At 39.6% G+C, this 23,024-nt stretch overlaps 1 protein-coding gene across 2 annotated transcripts in view; it reads left to right on the forward strand.

Annotated features, from left to right (window-relative positions):
* Positions 1-23,024, forward strand: part of DAW1 (dynein assembly factor with WD repeats 1) — a 143,009-nt gene that overhangs the window by 55,918 nt on the left and 64,067 nt on the right. For both annotated transcript variants that reach the window (XM_033959306.1, XM_033959307.1), the window contains exons 7-8: positions 18,457-18,564; positions 20,738-20,844. In XM_033959306.1, coding sequence (XP_033815197.1) covers positions 18,457-18,564; positions 20,738-20,844 — 215 coding nt within the window. The remainder of the gene's footprint in view (positions 1-18,456; positions 18,565-20,737; positions 20,845-23,024) is intronic.

The following is a 23,024-nucleotide window of genomic DNA, read 5'->3' on the forward strand; positions in this document are numbered from 1 at the left end:
CTTTGGACCGACTAACTGTGAAATTTGGTTGTCGGTGTTTTCCACTGGGCCATTATATTATATTACTAGCTGATGCCCCGGCGTTGCACGGGTATTTAATTATAGCAATAACACTGTAAATGGATTTAAATAAAGATACTTTATAGTGGTGAATGAAATAATTTTGTTACAGCTTTATAAAAAGTAAAATATTCAAAGTATAATGTGAAATAATTGACAAAATGAATACAATTCAACTAACACAAAAATTGATTATAAACAACATTTTTATTTTCACCTCCAGGAGCAAGAACATATACATTCTTGGGTGAACCCACCCTTCCCACGTGTGCAGGTGGGCCGCGAGACCCCCAGAACATATCACCCCAGGTAGTGAGGGATCTGCATACCAAGTTTCATTCAAATCGGTCCCACAGCTTCTTACATTTTTTCCATTGACTTGAATGGGTGAAATCTGATTTTCTGTTTGTAGCTCCGCCCACGTGTGCAGGTGGGCCGCGAGACCCCCAGAACATATCACCTCAAGTAGTGAGGGATCAGCATACCAAGTTTCGTTCAAATCGGTCCCACAGCTTTGTACATTTTTTCCAATGACTTGAATGGGTGAAATCTGATTTTCTTTTTGTAGCTCCGCCCATGTGTGCAGGTGGGCCGCGAGACCCCCAGAACATATCACCCCAGGTAGTGAGGGATCTGCATACCAATTTACGTTCAAAGCGGTCCCACAGCTTTTTACATTTTTTTCCATTGACTTGAATGGGTGAAATATGATTTTCTGTTTGTAGCTCCGACCACGTGTGCAGGTGGGCCGCGAGACCCCCAGAACATATCACCCCAGGTAGTGAGGGATCTGCATACCAAGTTTCGTTCAAATCGGTCAAGCCGGTTTTGAATTACAGGGAGAAAGGCAGCTTCTTACATTTTTTCCATTGACATGAATGGGTGAAATCTGATTTTCTGTTTGTAGCTCTGGCCACGTGTGCAGGAGGGCCGCGAGACCCCCAGAACATAGCACCCCAGGTAGTGATGGATCTGCATACCAAGTTTCGTTCAAATCGGTCAAGCCGTTTTTGAATTACTGTGAGAATGGCAGCTTTTTACATTTTTTCCATTGACATGAGTGGGTGAAATCTGATTTTATGTTTGTAGCTCCGCCCACATGTGCAGGTGGGCCGCGAGACCCCCAGAACATATCATCCCAGGTAGTGAGGAATCTGCATACCAAGTTTCGTTCAAATCGGTCAAGCCGTTTTTGCGTGATCACGGCACATACACACATACACACACACATACACACATACATACCTCCGATTTTATATGTATATAGATTTGGCATCCTGCTCCTGATGAAGACACGAAACGGAGCTCTGTCGAGTGGTGATGAATGACGATATGTTCTTGGTTTGAGTGGTATTGTGTGTGTATATGTGTGGGGTTGGTAATAGTCTGAGCCCCTGGTTATATGTTATAGTTAATTGTTATAGTACTGATGCTTTATTAGCCACTATAGTTGGGTTATATGAGTGATATTCACATATTTTTTATATTTGTATTTGAATGTTTGAAATTCAATTGGTACTTGAGTCATTGCACTTTATTTTAATGAGAAAGATTCTGTTGCTATTATAGATAGAAATTCCTGTATTGGTGCTGGCACTGGCACTTTTCATGAGCATACAATTTGTTATCGTACTGTAGTTATTTGTTTCTCAGAGTCTGGGCAGATTTGCACATTTAGCACAATTTGCACAATATAATTCTTTTAATGGATTCTCATATTTATTTAGATTAACTTTTAGATGTTATATATTAACTTATTAATTTAAATGTTTTAGTATTTATTAAATTTGAGGTTTAGAATTATGCATGTGTAAATCTTCAACCACTATTCACATATTTTCTTTAGTTTTCATAACTTATCATATTTATTGTGTTGGTTTAGTCTGTGATGGGGTATTTGTTTGTTATGTCCTTATATTCCCCTTGTTCCTGAACTATAAGCCTGTATTTTTTCATTTGAAACAAATGATTTTGTTTATAGAAGATGGTCACAGATTTGATGATGTATGAGGCAATTCTCATTTAGACGTACGTCTGGTGCTAGTCACCTGTGAGACTTAGCCTGAGCCAAAAGGTTCCCATGATTCATGGTGGGCTCATACTGATATCTTTGACCTTAACTTCATTACTGTTTTTGTATTTAGTACAGTTACAGACTTCTGGCTCAGGCACAAAGGGATTTAGCCAATTCTAGGAGTAAAGAGAGAGAGGGACAGATGTTACTGCTTATGTGTGATAAAATTGCTCTTTTGGCCATGAGTGATATTTTGTATTAACATTATCCCAGGACAAGCAGGCAGCATATTCTTGACTGATGGGTGACGGCACCGACGGAGCCCCAGTACGGACAATTTTAGAGTGATTGCACTCTAAGAACTTGGAAAGTTCTAGCAGGCCACACTGCGCATGCGCAAGTGCGTTCCTGCCCGACGGAGGCGCGTGGTCTCCAGTTTCTTAGTTTCCGCGGAGCTAAGAAGACGCACTTTTCAACGGCTGTTGAAAACTTTTTTCTCTTTCGCCTTCCCGCTCGCGTAAACTCGTTGGGAAATATTGTTTCCCTCATTTTATTTTATTTTCTTTGTTAAAAAAAAACAAAAAAAACTTAATTTGTTTTTTGTTTCATTTTTTCGGTTTCGCCCCAGCGGGGCCTGTTGCCACCATCGAGGCCTCGGCCTTCGAATTGGCTGAAGCCGTTTTTACCTTCATGCCCCCTCAACCCGGGTTTAAGAAGTGCCAGCGGTGCGCTCGACCAATTTCACTCACAGACCCGCACAACTGGTGTCTACCGTGTCTTGGTCCTGACCATCGAGCGTCCACCTGCACCCGCTGTGCCACTCTTAAAAAGAGAACTTTAAAAAATCGCCAAATCCGACAGCGATTATTATTTGGTACCGAGATGTCGGATTCAGCGGCACTGGTTCCAGCTTCGGCCCCGACGCAGTCGGCACCTACTTCATCGACACTGCGCAATACCGCGCCAGCGTCGCATCCCTCAGGTAAGCCGGCTAAGAAGCCTTCCCCGCTGGAGCATCCTCCGGTCTCAGTGGCAGCGAGCCCAATCCTGCCGACCTCGAGGCGCCCACGGAAGCGCTCCGCTCCGATTGAGGTTAGCCCCTCGACATCGGGTTCGTCTTCGGAGTGTAGAGCGGCACCCAAGGTACTGCAGAAGAAAAAAGCGGTACCGGTGCCTTCACTGGACGAGCGCATTGCCGCCGTCCTGCAGGTCTAGCTCAAAGAACAACTTCAACAGCTGCTTCCTGCTCTTTTGACACCGAGCCTTCCAGTCCCGGTCCGGTCTGAGCCGACGGTACCAGCAGTGGAGCAGCCTCCTTTATCGGCATCCACCTTGTCGGTATCAATGCATACCACTTCCTCGGTATCAATGCCGGTCTTAGCGCTGGAACCGAGATCCTTACACCAGGCTGTTCAAACCTCAGCGCCGACACAGCCTTTAACATCTCCCGGTACCGTTTCACAGAGGTCTGGTAAGTCGATGCATAAAACTCGACACCTAGAACCCTCCACACCGGACTCCCGGGACCGCAGTTTTCAGATGAGGGACCCTGATCTGTGGGGTGATTCGGAGGACCCTCTCCTTTCGGAGGGAGAGTGTTCATCAGGGGAAGAGGATCCTTCTGGGTTAGATCCCTCCTCTAAACCTGATTCAACTTCTTTTACCTCTTTTCTCAATGAGATGTGTGACTCTCTCTCTATTCCCTTGGAGGCTGAATCCAAAAAATCCAAGGCATTTCTAGATGCTCTGGACTTTGACCAGCCTCCAAGGGAATTTCTCAAACTGCCTCTCCATGACATATTAAGAGAGACATTTTACAAAAATCTTGAGACACCCTTGACCATCCCAGGAGCTCCCCGCAAACTGGACTCCTTATATAAGGTCATACCTATTCCAGGCTTTGACAAGCCGCAACTCCCCCATGAGTCTTTACTGGTGGAATCTACTTTAAAGAAATCCACGGGGGCTAGTGTATACGCTTCTGTCCCTCCTGGCAGAGAAGGTAAGGCCATGGATAAGTTTGGCAAGAGGTTGTATCAAAATGCGATGCTAGCAAATAGATCAGGGAACTATGCTTTCCATTTTTCTTTTTACCTTAAGCATCTCATTCAGACTTTGTCATCTTTTGAGAAATACCTCCCTGACCTTAAAAGATCCGCCTTTCGCCAAACTTCTTCATCGCTCTTACAACTGCGCAAGTTCATGGTCAGATCAATCTATGACACCTTTGAGCTGACCTCTAGGGCCACGGCTATGTCGGTGGCTATGAGACGACTGGCCTGGCTCAGAGTTTCAGAACTCGATGTCAATCATCAAGATCGACTGGCCAATGCACCTTGTTTGGGGGATGAGCTGTTTGGAGAATCCATGGACTCCACTACTCAGAAACTCTCAGCTCATGAGACTCGATGGGATACTCTCCTTAAGACAAAGAAGAAGACCCCACCTACCAGGCCTTTTCGCCAGCAATCGGCCTATCAACGTAGATTTGTGGCTCGTCCTTTACCTCAGGCACAGCAACAACCCAGGCGTCAGAGGCAACAACAGAGGCAAGCTGCTAGACCAGCACAGCAGCAACAGCAGGTGAAACCTCCCCCTTCACAGAAATCAACTCAACCCTTTTGACTTGGTTCTCCAGGACATAGCCAGTCTCCCTCCTTCTGCCCATCTTCCGCAGCCCATAGGAGGACGCCTTACTCATTTCATAAGCCGTTGGGAAATCATCACCTCGGATCAGTGGGTCCTCAACATCATCCACCACGGCTACTCTCTCAATTTCCAGACTCTTCCTGCCCAAAGTCTGCCAAGAGAGTCTGCTTTGAACACTCCTCAGTCTTCCCTCCTTCTTCAAGAGGTTCAATCCCTCCTTCTTCTGAACGCCATAGAGGAAGTTCCTCTAGATCAAAAGGGGCAGGGATTCTACTCCCGTTACTTTCTAGTCCCCAAAAAAACAGATCTCAGACCCATTTTAGATCTTCGCGATCTCAACAAATGCTTGGTAAAAGAGAAATTCAAGATGCTTTCTCTGGCTACTCTTTATCCTCTTCTCAATCAAGGCGACTGGCTATGTTCCCTAGATCTCAAAGAAGCATACACTCACATACCGGTCAATCTGGCCTCCAGACAGTACCTCCGCTTCATGATCAACCATTGTCATTACCAATACAAGGTGCTACCCTTCGGTCTTGCCTCCTCTCCAAGAGTGTTCACCAAATGTCTGATTGTGGTGGCTGCCTTTCTACGTTCCCACCACCTTCAGGTGTTTCCTTACCTGGACGATTGGTTGATAAAGGCCACTTCTTCTCAGACAGTACTCCAGGCCACCAACCAGACCATCCTGTTTCTACAACTTCTGGGGTTCGAGATCAATCTACCCAAATCTCATCTCATCCCCACTCAGAGACTTCAATTAATTGGAGCGGTGCTGGACACAGTCCTCATGAGAGCATTTCTGCCGTCCAACCGTCTTCACACTCTCCAATCTCTGTGTCAGCAGGTGTTTCATCAACGCTCCATCTCTGCCAAGCAAATGATGATACTCTTGGGTCACATGGCCTCCACAGTTCATGTCACACCCTTCGCACGTCTCCACCTGCGCACTCCTCAATGGCGCAATAGCGACCCAGTGGTCCCAAGCGACGGATCCTTGCTCACGACACATATCTGTGACATCATCTCTTCGTCAGTCTCTACAATGGTGGTTGATATCCTCAAATCTCTCCAGAGGTCTTTTGTTCCATCTACCTCCTCATCAACTTGTCATCACCACCGACGCCTCCCCTTATGCCTGGGGAGCTCATTTGAACGAATTCCAAACTCAAGGACTTTGGACAGCCCAGGAAATGAAACATCACATCAACTTCCTGGAACTCAGAGCGATGTTTTATGCCCTCAAGGCATTCCAACATCTTCTCTTTCCTCAGGTCCTCCTGCTGTGCACAGACAATCAAGTTGCGATGTACTACATCAACAAGTAGGGTGGGACAGGCTCTCGCCTCTTGTGCCAGGAAGCCCAGAGGATTTGGGCTTGGGCCACAGATCACCATCTATTCCTGAAAGCTATCTACATTCAGGGAGAACAGAATTCCTTAGCGGACAAGCTCAGCAGAATTCTCCAGCCTCACGAGTGGATACTCGATCCTTTCACTCTACAGTCCATCTTCGCTCAGTGGGGCACTCCTCAGATAGACCTCTTTGCAGCTCCTCACAATCATCAGCTGCCCCACTTCTGCTCCAGACTCTACTCTCCTCACCGTCTGGCAGCGGATGCATTTCTCCTGGATTGGTCCAATCTCTTCCTGTATGCTTTCCCTCCTCTGCCTCTCATGCTCCGGACCTTGTTCAAGCTCAAGAGGGAACAGGCCACCATGATTCTGATTGCGCCACGGTGGCCCAGGCAACATTGGTTCTCCCTTCTACTTCAACTCAGTTCCAGGGAACCTATTCTACTTCCACAATTTCCTTCTCTGCTTACACAGCATCAGGAGACCCTTCTGCATCCCAACCTCCAGTCTCTGCACCTGACAGCCTGGTATCTCTCGGGCTGACTTCGAATGATACTCTTTTGTCTCAGTCCGTTCGTTCTATTTTGGATGCCTCCAGGAAACCTGCCACTCTGCAATGTTACCATCAGAAGTGGGCACGGTTTTCTTCCTGGTGTCTTCTTCATCATCATAATCCTACGTCCATTGCTATGGAGACCTTGTTGGATTACCTTCTTTCTTTGTCTGACTCTGGTCTCAAGTCTACTTCCATCAGAGTTCACCTCAGTGCTATTGCTGCTTTTCATGAGCCAGTCCATGGGAAACTCCTTTCAGCTCATCCCTTGGTCTCCAGATTCATGCGAGGTCTTTTCAATGTGAAACCACCTCTTAAAGCACCTCCTGTGATCTGGGATCTTAATGTGGTTCTCTCAACCTTAATGAAACCTTTGTTTGAACCTTTGGCCACGGCTTCTTTCAAATTTCTCACTTGGAAGGTTCTCTTCCTGATTGTTCTCACCTCTGCCAGGAGGGTCAGTGAGCTCCATGCACTAGTTGCAGACCCACCTTTTACCATCTTTCATCATGACAAGGTGGTTCTGCGTACACATCCAAAGTTTCTCCCTAAGGTTGTCTCTGAATTCCATCTCAACCAATCCATTGTTCTGCCTGTCTTCTTTCCGAAACCTCACTCTCATTCTGGAGAACAGGCTCTGCATACTTTGGACTGTAAGCGGGCTTTAGCTTACTATTTAGACCGTACTAAGCCCCACAGATCATTCCCTCATCTCTTTCTGTCCTTTGATCCGAATAAATTGGGACATCCTGTTTCTAAACATACGCTGTCCAATTGGCTCGCAGCGTGCATTTCTTTCTGTTATGCTCAGACCGGACTGACACTGGAAGGTTCTGTCACAGCCCATAGAGTTCGAGCCATGGCAGCTTCTGTGGCTTTCCTCCGTTCCACACCTATTGAGGAAATCTGCAAGGCTGCTACTTGGTCCTCAGTTCATACTTTTACATCTCACTATTGTCTGGACGCATTCTCCAGACGGGATGGTCACTTCGGCCAATCTGTTTTGCAAAATTTTTTTCCTAATGGCCAACCTTCCCACCATCCCTCTTTTTGTTAGCTTGGAGGTCACCCATCAGTCAAGAATATGCTGCCTGCTTGTCCTGGGATAAAGCACAGTTACTTACCGTAACAGGTGTTATCCAGGGACAGCAGGCAGATATTCTTGCGTCCCACCCACCTCCCCGGGTTGGCTTCTTAGCTGGCTTATCCTAACTGGGGACCGCGCGCCTCCGTCGGGCGGGAAGGCACTCGCGCGTGCGCAGTGCGGCCTGCTAGAACTTTCCAAGTTCTTAGAGTGCAATCACTCTAAAATTGTCCGTACCGGGGCTCCGTCGGTGCCGTCACCCATCAGTCAAGAATATCTGCCTGCTGTCCCTGGATAACACCTGTTACGGTAAGTAACTGTGCTATATGTCTAGTACTGGATTTTGAATTTGGATTAATATCACACCTTTCTCAATAATAACTCAATGCAAGTTACATTATCCCAGGACAAGCAGGCAGCATATCCTCACATGTGATGTCATCCACGGAGCCTGATATGGACAGCATTGAAAGTGAACTGTCACTTTAAATTTTAAGAAACTTTGTGGTTACCCACACCGCGCATGCATGAGTGCCTTCCTGGCCAACGTAGGCTTGAGGTACCTTAATTCGGTTTACAATCTAAGAAGCTAACCTGGGGAGGTGGGAGTGATGCTGTCCGTGCTCCATGGATGACGTCACCCACATGTGATAATATCTGCCTTCTGTCCCCGGATAACACTTGTTACGGTAAGTAATTGCTTTCTGGTACAGTAGATATTTTGCTGTCTGCTGGAGGGCTTATAATGTAAAATAACAGCTTCCACCTCACACATCTAAACAGTTAACAATTAAAAGAAGATAGACGATATATCTAAGAATTACATAAAATTAAAAGGGTAACATATACAATTCAGTTACTAACATATCTTCAAAAAGGTTAAGGTCTACTTTAAAAATTTTTTATAGAGATGAGAGGATGTTAAAAAATAATCAACCCCAGGTGTCACTAGTTATGCCTCTGCTGAAGAATGCTTTATTGCCAGATCTGACTTTTGCAGTGCCTTTACTGCTGATATAGTAGCATTCTTGGCAGATTACAGGGTAGCTGCTGAGCACTGTCTTCTGAAGTTTGTCTTACCAAGTAAGACAAGATATCTGCAGAGACAAATTATATGTAGAGTCAACAGCTTGTCTGGTTACAATAGGCACACTATTGAATACAATGAATGTTTCAGTAGATTTTATGTCCTGAACTATTTAGAAATGCGTCATAATTCTATGATTTTACACAAACGATGATTGTAGAGCCAGATTTCCTATTCAACATTTCCACTGCCCATCTGCTTGCATTGAAAAATTTAAAAGAAAGAGAGCATATTGTAAATTGAGGGTCTGTCAATCCCTCCCCCTTGAGTTCTGACTTTTGTAACTGTTATCTTGCTTATCCTCCCTGACCAGTACAAATGCTTGAGTTTATGTTCTGCCAGCAGGAGACTAATGACTTGTGATATCACCACTTATTTTCTGATCCGGCCATGCAAATTAGCTAAAACCCCTTGCAAAATAGCCAAGCAATCAATGCACTAACATCGCTTGGCTATTCCCACCTCCTCCCCCCCCAAAAAAAGGGGTTTACTGATTTGAAAAACTGACAGGTCTAGACACATGCAAAATATCTGTGCCATAAAAAAAAAGAATAAAAGTTCTTCGCCGCTAATGACAGCCCTCCCCGACGACCAACAAATGCGGCATGAGAGAAAATTGGCAATAGGGAAGCCCACTTCCTCCTGCTACGCAAAGCACCCCCGCACCATGGCCACACCCCTTGCACCAGGCACCCCTGAGCCACTGTCCCCTCCTGAGCCCCCCAAATAGCAGGAGGAATGCCCATTCCCTCCTGCTACTGGACACTCCAGCCCCATGGCCCAAATCTTCCCATAACTTTTTTTTTTTTTTTCCAAATCTTTATTCATTTTAATACATACATCAAGTGTACATTAAATACAAACTACCATAATACATTATCACTTGAAAATTCCATCACAATGTGTATCTAAAAGCTTTATATCCCACCCCCTCCCATAACCATACACAAATAATAAAATTCATATGTATATTAATCATTTAAAAATATGCAATATATATATGCAATTCTCCCTAATTCCCCCACCCCTCCCTTCCTTCAATTATCACATAAGGAAAAAGAATAATAAATTAACATTAATCATTATAATATTTTATTATTGGCCCCCACACATCCTGAAATCTATTAAAATAACCATTTTGTACTGCAATTAACCTTTCCATTTTGTACAGATGACACACTGAGTTCCACCAGAAGCTGTAATTTAGTCTAGAACAATTCTTCCAATTAAGTGTTATTTGTTGTATCCCCACACCTGTAAGGATCATCAGAAGCTTATTATTTGCTGCAGATATTTGGCTTTTAGATCTCATACACATTCCAAATAGAACTGTATCATATGACAATGCCACATGATTTTCCATTAAAAGATTAACTTGATCCCAGATTGATAACCAAAATGCCTGAATACATGGACAATAAAATAAAAGATGATCTAAAGTTCCAATTTCAATTTAACAATGCCAGCACTTATTAGACTTAGAGCAATCTAATTTTTGTAATCTAGTAGGGGTCCAGAATGCTCTCTGCAACAAGAAAAAACATATTTGCCTAATAGATGCCGACATCGTACCTTTAATTCTCCAAGACCAAATACGTGGCCATTGAGATGCATTAATCTGGTGTTTAATCTCAATGCTCCAAATATCTCTTAATCCATTTTTAGGTTTCTTATTCAAATAATTAGATAAAATTTTATACCACTTTGCGGCCTGGTGTCCCAGAAAATCTGCCTGGAAACATAGGAATTCTAAGCAATAGTGATTATTTAAAGATTTCCATTCAGGGAACCCTACCTGAATAGCCTGCTTCAACTGCAACCATTTATAACTTTGTTTTTTATTTAGACCATATTTATGTTGCAAATGTGAAAAATCAAGCAGTTTACCATTATGAATAACTTCATTTAAGGATCTTATATCTGCTTTAATCCAATCTTTCCAGACAACCTTAAACCCGCCTATTTGTATCTTGGAGTTTACCCAAATAGATTGATGTGTAGATTTTCCAGTAGACTCAGGAGTTAATTTGTCTACAAATCTTAATGTTTTCCAAGTATCCATTAATACTCTATTGTCCTTACGTAATCTAGGCATCTTTATACTGAGCAGAAGATCAAGTCTAAGTGGGAACATAAGCGACCTCTCAACCCATAACCAGTCTGGCAGTTGTTCCAAAAGCTCTGGGAGGACCCAATACATACCTTGGCGCATGATATAGGATTGGTGATACCTATAAAAATTGGGGAAATTTACCCCACCCTCCTTAATTGGCCTTTGTAGAGACACTAGAGCAACTCTTGCAATTTTACCCAGCCAAATAAATTTAACCAGAATACTATTTAACTTTTTATAGAAAGACCCCTGAAAAAACACTGGTATCATGCCCAATTGGTAACAAACTACAGGCAGAATCATCATTTTAACAGTTTGAACTCTTCCCCACCATGACAAATGCAAAGGATTCCATTGCTCACACAACTCTGTTACTTTTTGTAATAAAAATTTTTCATTTACTATCATTGTCTCTTCGAGTGTATTTTTCAACCAAATGCCTAAGTATTTTATTCCATCTTCTTTCCAAATAAAAGGAAAAGAATCAAATATACCTTTTGTACAATACACATTTAAAGGTAAAATTTCCGATTTAGTCCAATTTATTTTGTATCCTGAGAATTTTCCAAATGTATCAATTACTTCAAGTAGACATGGAGTTGTTGTTTCCGGATTTCTCAAATGAAGCAAAATATCATCCGCATAAGCGGATACTTTATAATCCACTCCCGCACATGGAATACCCTGTATGTCCCTTGCCTGTTGAATAGCTAATAACAAGGGTTCAAGTACTATATCAAAAAGCAAAGGAGATAACGGACAACCCTGTCTAACCCCCCTCTGCAATTTAAAATTATTATTTATATATAAACGAGCAGTCGGGGAGCTATACAGTGCTTGAATCATTTGTACAAATCCGGAACCAATACCAAACCATTCCATAGCTTGATACATGAATTTCCATTCTACACGATCAAAAGCTTTCTCAGCATCTAATGATACTGAAAAAGCCGGATCATTAATTTGTTTTGTTAAATAATACATCTGAAATGCCAATCTAGTATTATTGGAAGAGTGTCTTTGAACAACAAATCCAGTTTGATGCATACCTATTATATGCGGAAGAGCTTTAGCCAATCTTAATGCTAAAATCTTAGCTAATAATTTACCATCTACATTTATTAAAGAAATAGGCCTGTAATTTGAAACCAATGTTGGATCTCTATGTGGCTTTGGCAAAACAATAGTTAAATATTCTGCCATAGTGCCTGATATACAACCTTTATTCAGTTGATCCTGATATAATTTTAACAAATATGGTAAAAGGGAAATTTGAAATTCTTTATAAAACTCTACCGTAAATCCATCCCCACCTGGAGCGGTCCCAACTCTAAGGGACTTCAATGCTGTTTGTAACTCTTTTAGTGATATAGGTTCATCTAAACTTCTTTTTATATGATCAGGAACCTTAGGACCTTCAACTAAACTCAAAAAATCCAACCCATCTTTCTCTTTATTTGCATTAGACTCAGAAGAATAAAGGGATTTGAAATAATTCAAAAATTGTTTTAATATATTTCCAATCTGAGAATGAGAATTCCCTAAATCATCTTTAATTATGCCTATTTTCTCTTTCCTTTTCTTTGCTTTTAAATAATTTGCCAATAATCTTCCAGCCTTATTTGAACTACCATAATACAATGCTTGCTGAGCAAAAATGTCCTTCCTTACTAACCTAGAGGAAACCTCATTATATTCACTTTTTTTTTTAACAATATTTGAAATGTAGCCTGTTCCCACTTGTTAACCAATTGTAATTCTAAAATTTTAATCTCTTTTTCCAAGCTTACAAACTGCTTTCTTAGCTGTTTCTTATTATATGCAGAATATGAAATAATTTGTCCTCTCATAGTTGCTTTGAAAGCATCCCACAAAATTTCAGTCGATATTTCCTCTAAATCATTAAGTATAAAATATTCATTAATTTTGACCTGAAATTCTGTACAGAATTTAGAATCAGCAAGCAATGCATTATCAAACCTCCATACAGGTTTGGAATTATCTTGATCTACTAAATTTACTTCTATCCATATACCACCATGATCTGATATTACTATTGGTTCTATGGCAGCTTTTTCATCTTGCTGTAACATCTGATCTGAAACAAAAATATAATCAATTCTTGAAAATGATTGATGAACATGCAAACAAAATATAAATTCCCGATCATTAAAATGAAGAATACGCCATATATCTTTTAAATTACATGATTGTATTAAATTATCTAAACCCATTGATTTCATAATTTTACTAGGTTTTTTATCCATTATTGGATCTATAACATCATTAAAATCCCCCGCCACCACTAAATTAGTAGCAGCCAGTGGTAATACTAATTGTTGTAGAGATTTAAAGAATTCACTTTGATTCGAATTAGGGGCATATATATTTAATAACGCCATTGTAGTATTACCCATGCTCATGTCAACAAGTACCCACCTTCCTAGAGGATCTGCCTTAACCATATTAAATGTTGCCGAACATTTTTTGTTAATCAAGATTGCTACTCCTGCCTTTTTTTTTTTTTTATCGCTGGTGCAAATAAACACTGTTTTATCCAATTACCTGACAGCTTCATGGATTCTGACCCAGACAAATGTGTCTCCTGTAGAAAACAAATATCTCTATTCTGTTGCTTAATATATGACAATACCTTTTTCCTTTTTATTGGGTGATTGAGGTCATTTACGTTCAAGGAGAAAATTTAAAAACCCATTATATAAATGAAATTTATTATACAAATATATCCATCTCAAAAATAAAATATAAACTTTTTCCTCATACCAAAAACTTACACCCCCCCTTAAATCCTCATTCTTAACCCCTCCATATCCCCTCTCTCATTCCCACCCCTTCCCTCCCCAAAATAAATGCAAACTTCGAAACGCCTATGGTGGCCAAGCAAAAGATAAACTCCCCACAGGCAAATTAAACCCATTCAATCATTAACTTAAAAAACCTTTATAATAAAAAGAGAATCATCATAAGCAAAGGGATAAAATTTCATAACATTCCAAATCTCTTTTCCGTAATATTTATTTTCCCCTATATACTGTTTTTTTTTTTTCAATCCAAAATCAGACCCATTCTTTATATTAACTATATTCAATATCCATCTTATTGAAACCAAGACATTTTTAGTCTTATAACTCTTCCGTTCTATAATATAATTGTACCTTACCATAAAATAAAAATATTAGTACTTACTTCTTTTCTAAGTTTCCTTAAACTATATAAGAAATACTTCAATTTAATCATATATGTTAACCTTATACAAGCATCTTGTTATATTTTATATATATACCTTATGCAATATATAATATTTCTCTATTTACCCCATGTATCTCTGAAAATTCTCTAATACATCCTAAAAGAATATATTAAACATTAATTTTATTTATTATATATCTCAAAATCCTAGTACCTAGTTCAAGCATTCACACCATTCACATTATCCACTCACATTTATTATTACATTCTTTATTAATTCATATCCCTTATGTAATAACTTACTAATTAATTTTCATTTTATAATGTCAATATGTCATCTATACTCCCTTATATATTAAAATATTCATATGTTAAATGCTCAGAGAGTAAATCTTATTTTATAATCATTTAATAACCATAAAATCTCTGTATCCTATATTATCAATATCTATTTTTGTATCCAAAAACTCCATTAGTGTATTGCTTTTAATATTCTATCACATATCATTGTCCCATCAAAAGTAATCTATCCAATTTTCTTCCAAAACCCGTTTTCCATGTTCATTCTCTTCTTTTCTTCTAAATTCTGCTCTTCGTTGTTGATTTCCTTCAAACGTATGGCAACTTTCAAAGAGCAGGTCGTATCATACAGACTCACACTCTTTCTATATTTCAGTTTACCATATTCACCAATCTTACTCAACAACATTTAGATTTCTTTAATTCCCATTGCCTTTCTTCATTAAGAGCTGCATGTACCATTTTCATTTTATATCTCAGTTTCACTCCTTGTAGCACACAGCGCCCCCTTCTCTTTCAAGCAAAACCATGTTATTGCAATCCTTAGAATGTCAAGTTTTTTTTTTTTAAAGTCATTTGAAACTGTTAACTGAAATTCTGAATATTCTATCAAATCTTTTCCTTCTCTCTTCAGCATCATTAAAAAAAAAAATACCAGTATTCTTCAAATAAAATATGTTCAACAGATAACATATATCATTTACTTTCATTTCCTTTTATGTGTTCATTGGCACTTCACATTTTTCTATAAATTCTTTTAATTTACTGGCCTCTTCAAAACTATAAGTTTTATTTTCATACGTAACCTTCATGACTGCTGGGTATATTAACCCATATCTCGCACCCAGAGCTCTCAACTGCGGGCGCATTTCCAGCAACATCTTCCTTTTTTGAGCTGTCACTCTTGCAAAATCAGGCACTATTAATATTTTTGAGTCCTAACATTTTATATCTTTATTCTCCTTAGCCAATGCTAATATCTCAGCTACTTGCTGATATCTGAGCAACTTTATAATCATTGGCCTTGGTCCTTTTTGTGCAGTTAGTCTTTTTGTTGGGATCCTATGTGCACATTCCACTTCCAACTGAAATTTGCTTTTAATCGGTAGAATCTTCATTAAAAAGTTAGTCTTGAATGTGACTGAATCATTTTTTTCTGCCCCTTCAGGTAGACCAAGAACCTTCAAATTGCACCTCCTCTCGTGGTTGGACAAATCTTCAAAATCTCTCTTTAATATTTCAATTTCTTTCTGAGCCTTTTTAAACTGCCCTGATTCCATTTCCGTTTTTTCCACCTTTTTCTCTAGAGTATTCATTTTCAAATCCACTATATCCATTCTGCTTTTTAACCCTGCTATCTCATCTCTAACTTCTTTTATATATTTTGAGTTCTCTAACACAATTTCTTGTACTTTTTGAATTTCCCGCAAAAGATCTCTGTTATTTACCTCCTCCACAGGCAAAGGAACTGATTGAGGGGAAATCACTTCCAGTTTTGACCTTTTTCCTCCGCTTGATCCGCTTGCCATCACACTTTTATTTCCTTTACCCGACCCCGATGCCATTTTAACAATCTTAATGCTTCCTTTTTTTAAAATTCTCTTTATTATTTTCCCCTTAAAAGTTCAGTAAACTGCCTGCTTTCACAGAGCCGATCTCCTACACAGCCATCTCTCAGCCCGTCGAAGCCACGCCCCCCCTTCCCATAACTTTTTAAAAAGTTGGAAGCAGGACGCCCGCACTGAGACTCCTGCTTCACGCCCATCAGTTCTAAATGATGGACCTTCCCTTCTCTGATGCAGAGAGTGGCCTGTTCAGAACTGCTGCTGCCACCACTGCTGTTATGGAGGCTTCGAAGTTGGAGGTATGTCAGGCTCACGGTGGGAGGGTCTGTGGGGTTCCACTGCACAGAGGGATGGGAAGGAGGGATAGGAAGACGCTGCAGAGGAAAGGCCCATTCAGAGCGCTGCCGCTCTTTTTGGAGGCCCCAGAGCTGCTGCACAAGGGGATGGGTGAGAGGCGAGGAAAGATGCTGCACATGGGGGAGGGGGGAAGAGAAAGAGAAAGAGAAAGAATTGGGGTGAAGGAAAGGATTGTTGTATATGAAAAAAAAGACATCCCCCCAAAATAAGTCCTAGTGCTTTTTTTGGAGCACAAATTACTATAAGACCCTGCCTTATATTATTTATCATATTTATGAATGATCTGGAAATCAGAATGACAAGTGAGATGATTGATTTTGCAGATAACACAAAACTATTCAAAGTTGTTAAAACACATGGAAGACATTAAGAAATTGTAAAACTGGTCAGCACCCAAGAAAAAGATCTAGATGTCATTGTAGACAGTAGACTGAAATGTTCTGCCCACTGTGCAGTGATGGGCAAAAAAGCAGGAAAGGCATAATAAATAAGACCAAGAATATTATAGTACCTCTGTATTGCTTCATGATACAACCTCACCTTGAGTATCGCTTTCAGTTCTGGTCGCTATATCTCAAAAAATATTTAGCAGAATTGGCAACGGTTCAAAGAAGAGCAACCAAAATGATAAAGTGGATGGAACTCCTTGCGTATCAGGAAAGGCTAAAGAGGTTAGGGCTCTTCAGCTTGGAAAAGAGATGGCTGAGGGAGGAGGGGGGGGATATGATTGAGGTCTACAAAATCTTGAATGGTGTAGAATGGGTAAAAGTAAATTGATTTTTTTATTCCTTTCAAAAAGTCCAAAGACTAGGTGATACTCAATGAAATTACATGGAAATACTTTTAAACAAATAGGAGAAAATATTTTTTCAATGAAAGAATATTTAAGCTGTGAAACCCGTTGCCAGAGAATGTGGTAGTAATGATTAGTGTTTGATTAGATTTGAACAAGTCCCTAGGGGAAAAGTCTATAGTCTGCTATTGAGATAGGCATGGGAGAAGCAGCTGCTTGCCTTGGAATTGGTAGCACGTAATGTTGCGGCTATTTGGGTTCTTCCAGGTATTTATAACCTGGATTAGCTACTGTTAGAAGAAGGATACTGGACTAGATGGACCATTGGTCTGATCCAGAATGGCTGTGCTTATGTTACTAGTGACTTGGATTGACCACTGTTGGGAAATAGGTTACTGGGTTTATTGGATCTTCATTCTGCCCCCAGTATGACACTTATGTTCTCACAATGAAAAAGTTCCCAAATGTTTGAGTTGAAGAAAGGAAAGGCTGTCTGTCTATACTAATGCATCTCTCACCCCATTGACTTCTCTTCCTTTTCTCTATCCTTCCACTGACCTCTCACCTGTTTCTGCTAGATTTTGTCTTATTTCTGACATTCTCTGCCCACTTTTTTCTTACATTTGATGCTGCTTCTATGTTAGGAAAGCAGTACTGTACTTATATAATTGTAAAGTTCAAGTTCAAGTTTATTTATTCTTGATGAATCGCCTATTTAAATTACTAGGCGATGTACAATAGTAATAACATAAATTAATAAAATTAAACAAATAAAATGTTAATGTTGACATAAAAACAAATTTGTTGTTAGTTAAAATTTAACAAACTTAACAAACTGAGTGTAGACATAACTTTAAAATAATTTTGTGGGTAAGACTTACAAGACATGTGTGGTTAAGAGGGGGAATAGTTACAATTTTTGATAGAAGAGAAGAAAAAAACATAAAAGAGAAGAACAAGAAGAGGGGTAATAATAGCTGTTTAAAAAAAAAAAAAAAAACCTCCAGGTTGCAGTTAAAAAATAATCGATTTTTTTAGTGTCCTAAGATCCATACGCATCTTTAAAAAGAAAGGTTTTTAACGTTTTTTTAAACAGTGTTAGATCTTTTAATTCTCTAATGTATGGTGGTAAAAGATTCCATGAATGTGGGGCCATAACTGAGAACATGACTATTTGCTTATATCAATGTATGCCACACAGATCTCCTAAGTATCACTAGTGTTTTCATCATCTGTACTGACCAGTAGTAATTCAAAAAAAGAAAAAAGTCATGTTCACGTTAGAAATGTCTTTTTTTGTAAAAATTTTTTAACAGGTTTGTTTATCATTCAATCCTCAAAGCACTCTCGTAGCTACTGGAAGTATGGACACAACAGCAAAGCTCTGGGATATACAGACTGGAGAAGAAGCTGTTACTCTCACAGTATGTTTGGTCCTTTTCTAATGTTGAAATTGTTTGCTGTTAGTATAATTCTTTATTGAAATATTGTTTTACTACTTGAGATTTAGCTAGGTATTTGGAACCTGGGTTGGCTACTGTTGTAAACAGGATACTGGGCTTGATGGACCTTCAGTCTGTCTCAGTATGGCAATTCTTATGTTCTAGATGCGTACATGACTAAGAGCTCCTTTTACTAAGCTGCGATAGTGGTTTTAGTGTGTGCTAGACGCTAACGCCAGCATTGAGCAGGCATTAGTTCTAGCCGTGTAGCACGGGTGCTAAAATTCTGCGCGCGCTATAAACGCTATCGCAGATTAGTAAAAGGAGCCATAAGTAAGCAAGTAGTTGAATAATATATTAGGGGATTTCATTTTTTACTTAACTAGGAAGCCCTGCTTAGTTCAGCAATTGTTAACACTTTGTAATGATTTGCAGAAAGTAAAATGTTTGAGAAGCAGCTATCTTCTAAGAATTCCTACCCACATTATCATATGAGTATGACCTACTCTTTTGTACTGGGACTTGTCAATAATGCTCTGAGCTAGGATTATACTAGCTGTCCTGCTCTTCAGCCCATAATTTATAGGTTGCTAAAAGAAAATTATTGATCATATTCAGCATGTTATAGACACCTGCTGGTGTAGGAATGGAACACAGTAAACACACACACACAGTCTAAGAGTCGGGATGGAGGCGCTGCCAATGGCTAGCTCCAAGTCCCTTTTATTATGCTTCTAAGCTAATGACATCATAGTACCTCCCTCGTTTACACATCTAATGATAGGTGGATACAAAGGTAGATGTTTTTACATTGATGGAAACACAGGTACATGCTTTTACATGTGATCACCTGCCCTTTGCCTCGTGCTTTACTTCGTGATCACCTTCCAACTCAGCACTTAGGCAAGGGCCTGATTAAAACGTGGATAGGACCTGAGTCTTTGCACGTATGCAATGCAATGCAATGCCTGTCAGCTGATGTCCTTTCCAAAGAAGGACAGCTTAAGATAAGGGTTAATATGTGACAGGGGTCTTGTGACAAGAAAGGAGGGGGGAGTGAGAGAATGATTCAGTATTCTGCCACAAGGTGCTAACATTTTCCTTGCTGTAGAATGGCTAGTGGCAAGAGGAAATGAGGAACAATTCATAATTTTTACACAGGGGTGGAGAAATCAGTGTGCCAATCTCGCCCTGTTTCAGAATGGCAGAATGGCGTCCCTACATGCTGGTGATTATTTTTCTACACATCCTAGCATCAGTTTATAAATGTTTTCTGCCTTGTTTTCTAGGTACCCTTGCAGAAATTGGCTAAACGTTTTTGGCATTAGAGACAGATATCACTTAGTCCTGTGGTTAACTTTGGAGTTAAATGCATAAATTGTTAGGGCTGTGAGTTTCTGACTGGCCAATACATAACACTTTCCATAAATTATATGGCTAGAAGAAGGAGGAATCTAAGATGATCCAGGTGTTTGTGGTTTAAACAAAACTGGATAGCAATAATATTCAGCCTCTATCTAGTTAAGGTTATCCATTTTTAAGAATGAGTACATAACTAGTATTCCTAGCTTAAGAGAATAATGTATCCTTTTAAATTATGGACTCCATATTTGATAGATAGTGTGACTAAGGACTCCTTTTACAAAGATGCTTGCGGTTTTAGCGCATGCTAGCCGCTACCGACTCCTTTTAAGCAGGTGGGAATTTTTCAGCTAGCGCGCGCTATAGTGCACGCTAATCTTGTGCGTGCACCTAAAACGCTAGCACATCTTAGTAAAATGAGCTCTAAAATTCTGCATAAATAAATCATCCGCTTATCTTTATGTGGGAACTGCCTTGCTGAATATTGGCCTCTTAGATTTTAGTATAAATTAAAAAAAGTTCCTAAGCTTTTTGTAATAGTTTCTATATTTAGTCAATTTATGAATTACATTTATGTTTGTGATACTGAAATTTTGTGTACTTTACATTTATTTTACTGAATTTTAATATAATTATTCTTTTTGCTGACTTCTTTGAAAACTATCAGCTATTGTATAAATGATTAAATATGATTGTCATGACCTGCTAATAATTTTTATTACATATTTTACTCTCAAATTATTTTAATATGTAATTTCTTATATATGAACTTGATATATTATTATCTTAATAGGGGCATTCAGCAGAAATCATTTCATTATCTTTTAACACCACTGGTGACAGAATTATCACAGGTTCCTTTGACCATACTGTCTCGGTGTGGGATGTTGGAAGTGGCAGGTATTTGGAATTTATAGTATCATTTATTATATGTGTTTAACAACTATAGTAGATCTGCTTGCATAGCTCAGTTCCTTAGTGTCCTATCAGATCAATCCACATGGGTATTTTTTTTACTCCCTACCAGCAGTTGGAGACAGAAAACAAATTTCTTTGCTGACATGATTAGTCCTACATATTCTAATAGAGCAGAGAAGTTTGTGAGTAACTCTATGGACTCCTTTTACTTAGCTGCGCTAGCGGTTTTAGCGCGTGCTGCATTGTCGCATGTGCTAGATGCTAATGCCAGCATTGAGCTGGCGTTAGTTCTTGGCGTGTAGCGCCGGGTTAACGCTATTGTCCTGATAGGACAAGTGATTAAAAGGATAGCTGATTATCCCTATCTAGTGATTCTGGTACTGTTGAAATCTAGTGGCCTTGGTGAGGTGACTTAATGAAAAGAGAAAGGAAAAGAGAGCCTCTGTGACTTCTGCTGACCAGGGAAATGCTATCAAGGCAAGTTGTCACGGGAGACCTCTTTCAGTTCTAGCCCTTGAAGGTGCCAAAGCAAGGCTTCTGAACATTGGTAGTGATGCTCTTAAAATAGCTTGTTAAAAAATGGAAATTATGTAAAATTTTGTACTTTTTCCAAAAGTATCTAAATTGCTGTCAACTCACCCAAGGTGCAAGAGGCACAATTATTCTACCACATTCAGGGTGAATCAGTAGCAATGCATCTGGATAAAGTACCTTGTATATTTCACATAAGGAATTAAATATGTTTGGTCACCTTTGTGACATATTGTTTCCCTTTGGAATCTCAACTTTATATCCATACAGCTTTCATTGCCTTCACCTCACCCCTTCCCATTAGCACTTCAATGAGATATCATCAAAGACCTCTCTATCAGAATAGTTTTCTGGTAGCCATTTTGAATTGCAGGCCTTCTCTTGCAGAAACTACTATTACTTTTCTTCTAGAAGGCAGTCATGATTTGTATGGTTCCTTCCTTTCTATCTGAATTATTATCAGACTTCCACATGATTCAGGTCATCTCCCTATTGACCCTTAAGAAGTTGGAGTGTTTACAAAGAGAAAATGATTTGCATAGGTTGAATGCTTGTATATTTTTGCTGAGATATCTAAAAGTCAAAATTCCTTAGGAGGCTAAAGATTACAAAGGCCAGCAAAAAAAAAAAAATTCTTGGTGCCTTGGTTTTTTTCACCTGTTCCTGGGGTTATTTGGGGCACTGATTCAGAAAATTGCATTGGATAGACTGCATCAGCACTAGTTTCAAAGATATGGTTGAATTTATTAATAGTAGAGCCAAACATGAACATTGGGCAAAAAAAGATTTGCCTTCGAGAGAATATATGGTGGTTGGAGGACAAAATGTAATCAATGAACCTTTGGTAGCACGAGAAAGAATTATACTGCCACCACTACATATAAAGCTAGGCCTGATGAAACAATTTGTTAAGGCTTTGAATAAAGAAAGTTTGTGCATTGAATACATAGCACAGACTAGATTGGCCATTTGGCCTTTATCTGCCATCATGTTTCTATGTTACCTGGACTTACCATGGAAAAACTGAAGGCAGGAATTTTCGATGGTCCACAGATCAGGCAACTTATAAATGACCCACATTTCATAGCATCAATGAATGAAATCGAATCATGTGTCTGGTCTCTATTTATTCTTGTTGTGAAAACCTTTCTTGGCAACAAGAAGGCAGATGACTGCTCACAGTTAGTAGAGGATATGCTCTTTCATTTCAACAGGCTTGGCTGTAACATGAGTGTTAAAGTCCATTATCTCCAGTCACTTAAATCGCTTTCCAGAGAACCTTGGTGATTTAAGCAAAGAGCAAGGTGAAAGATTTCACCAAGACATAAAAATAATGGAAGCCAGATACCAAGGAAGATGGGATGCACACATGATGGCACCGGTTACCGGTAGAACACAGAATCAGCTATAAAATTATTTTACTAACATTCAAAACCAGACAGAATAATCAATCTGAATTCATTGACAGTTTTCTTACTCCATATAACTCCACTAAGACTCTTCGATACTTAACTCAGACCCTTCTGTCAATTCCATCTTTGAAGCACATCAACACAATGAGATCAAGCATCTTTACAGTAACTGTTCCCACTTTATGGAACTCTATCCCCTCATATTTACACAAAGAATCA

This window comes from Geotrypetes seraphini, chromosome 9 (genome assembly GCF_902459505.1).
Source record: "Geotrypetes seraphini chromosome 9, aGeoSer1.1, whole genome shotgun sequence".
Lineage (NCBI taxonomy): Eukaryota > Metazoa > Chordata > Amphibia > Gymnophiona > Dermophiidae > Geotrypetes > Geotrypetes seraphini.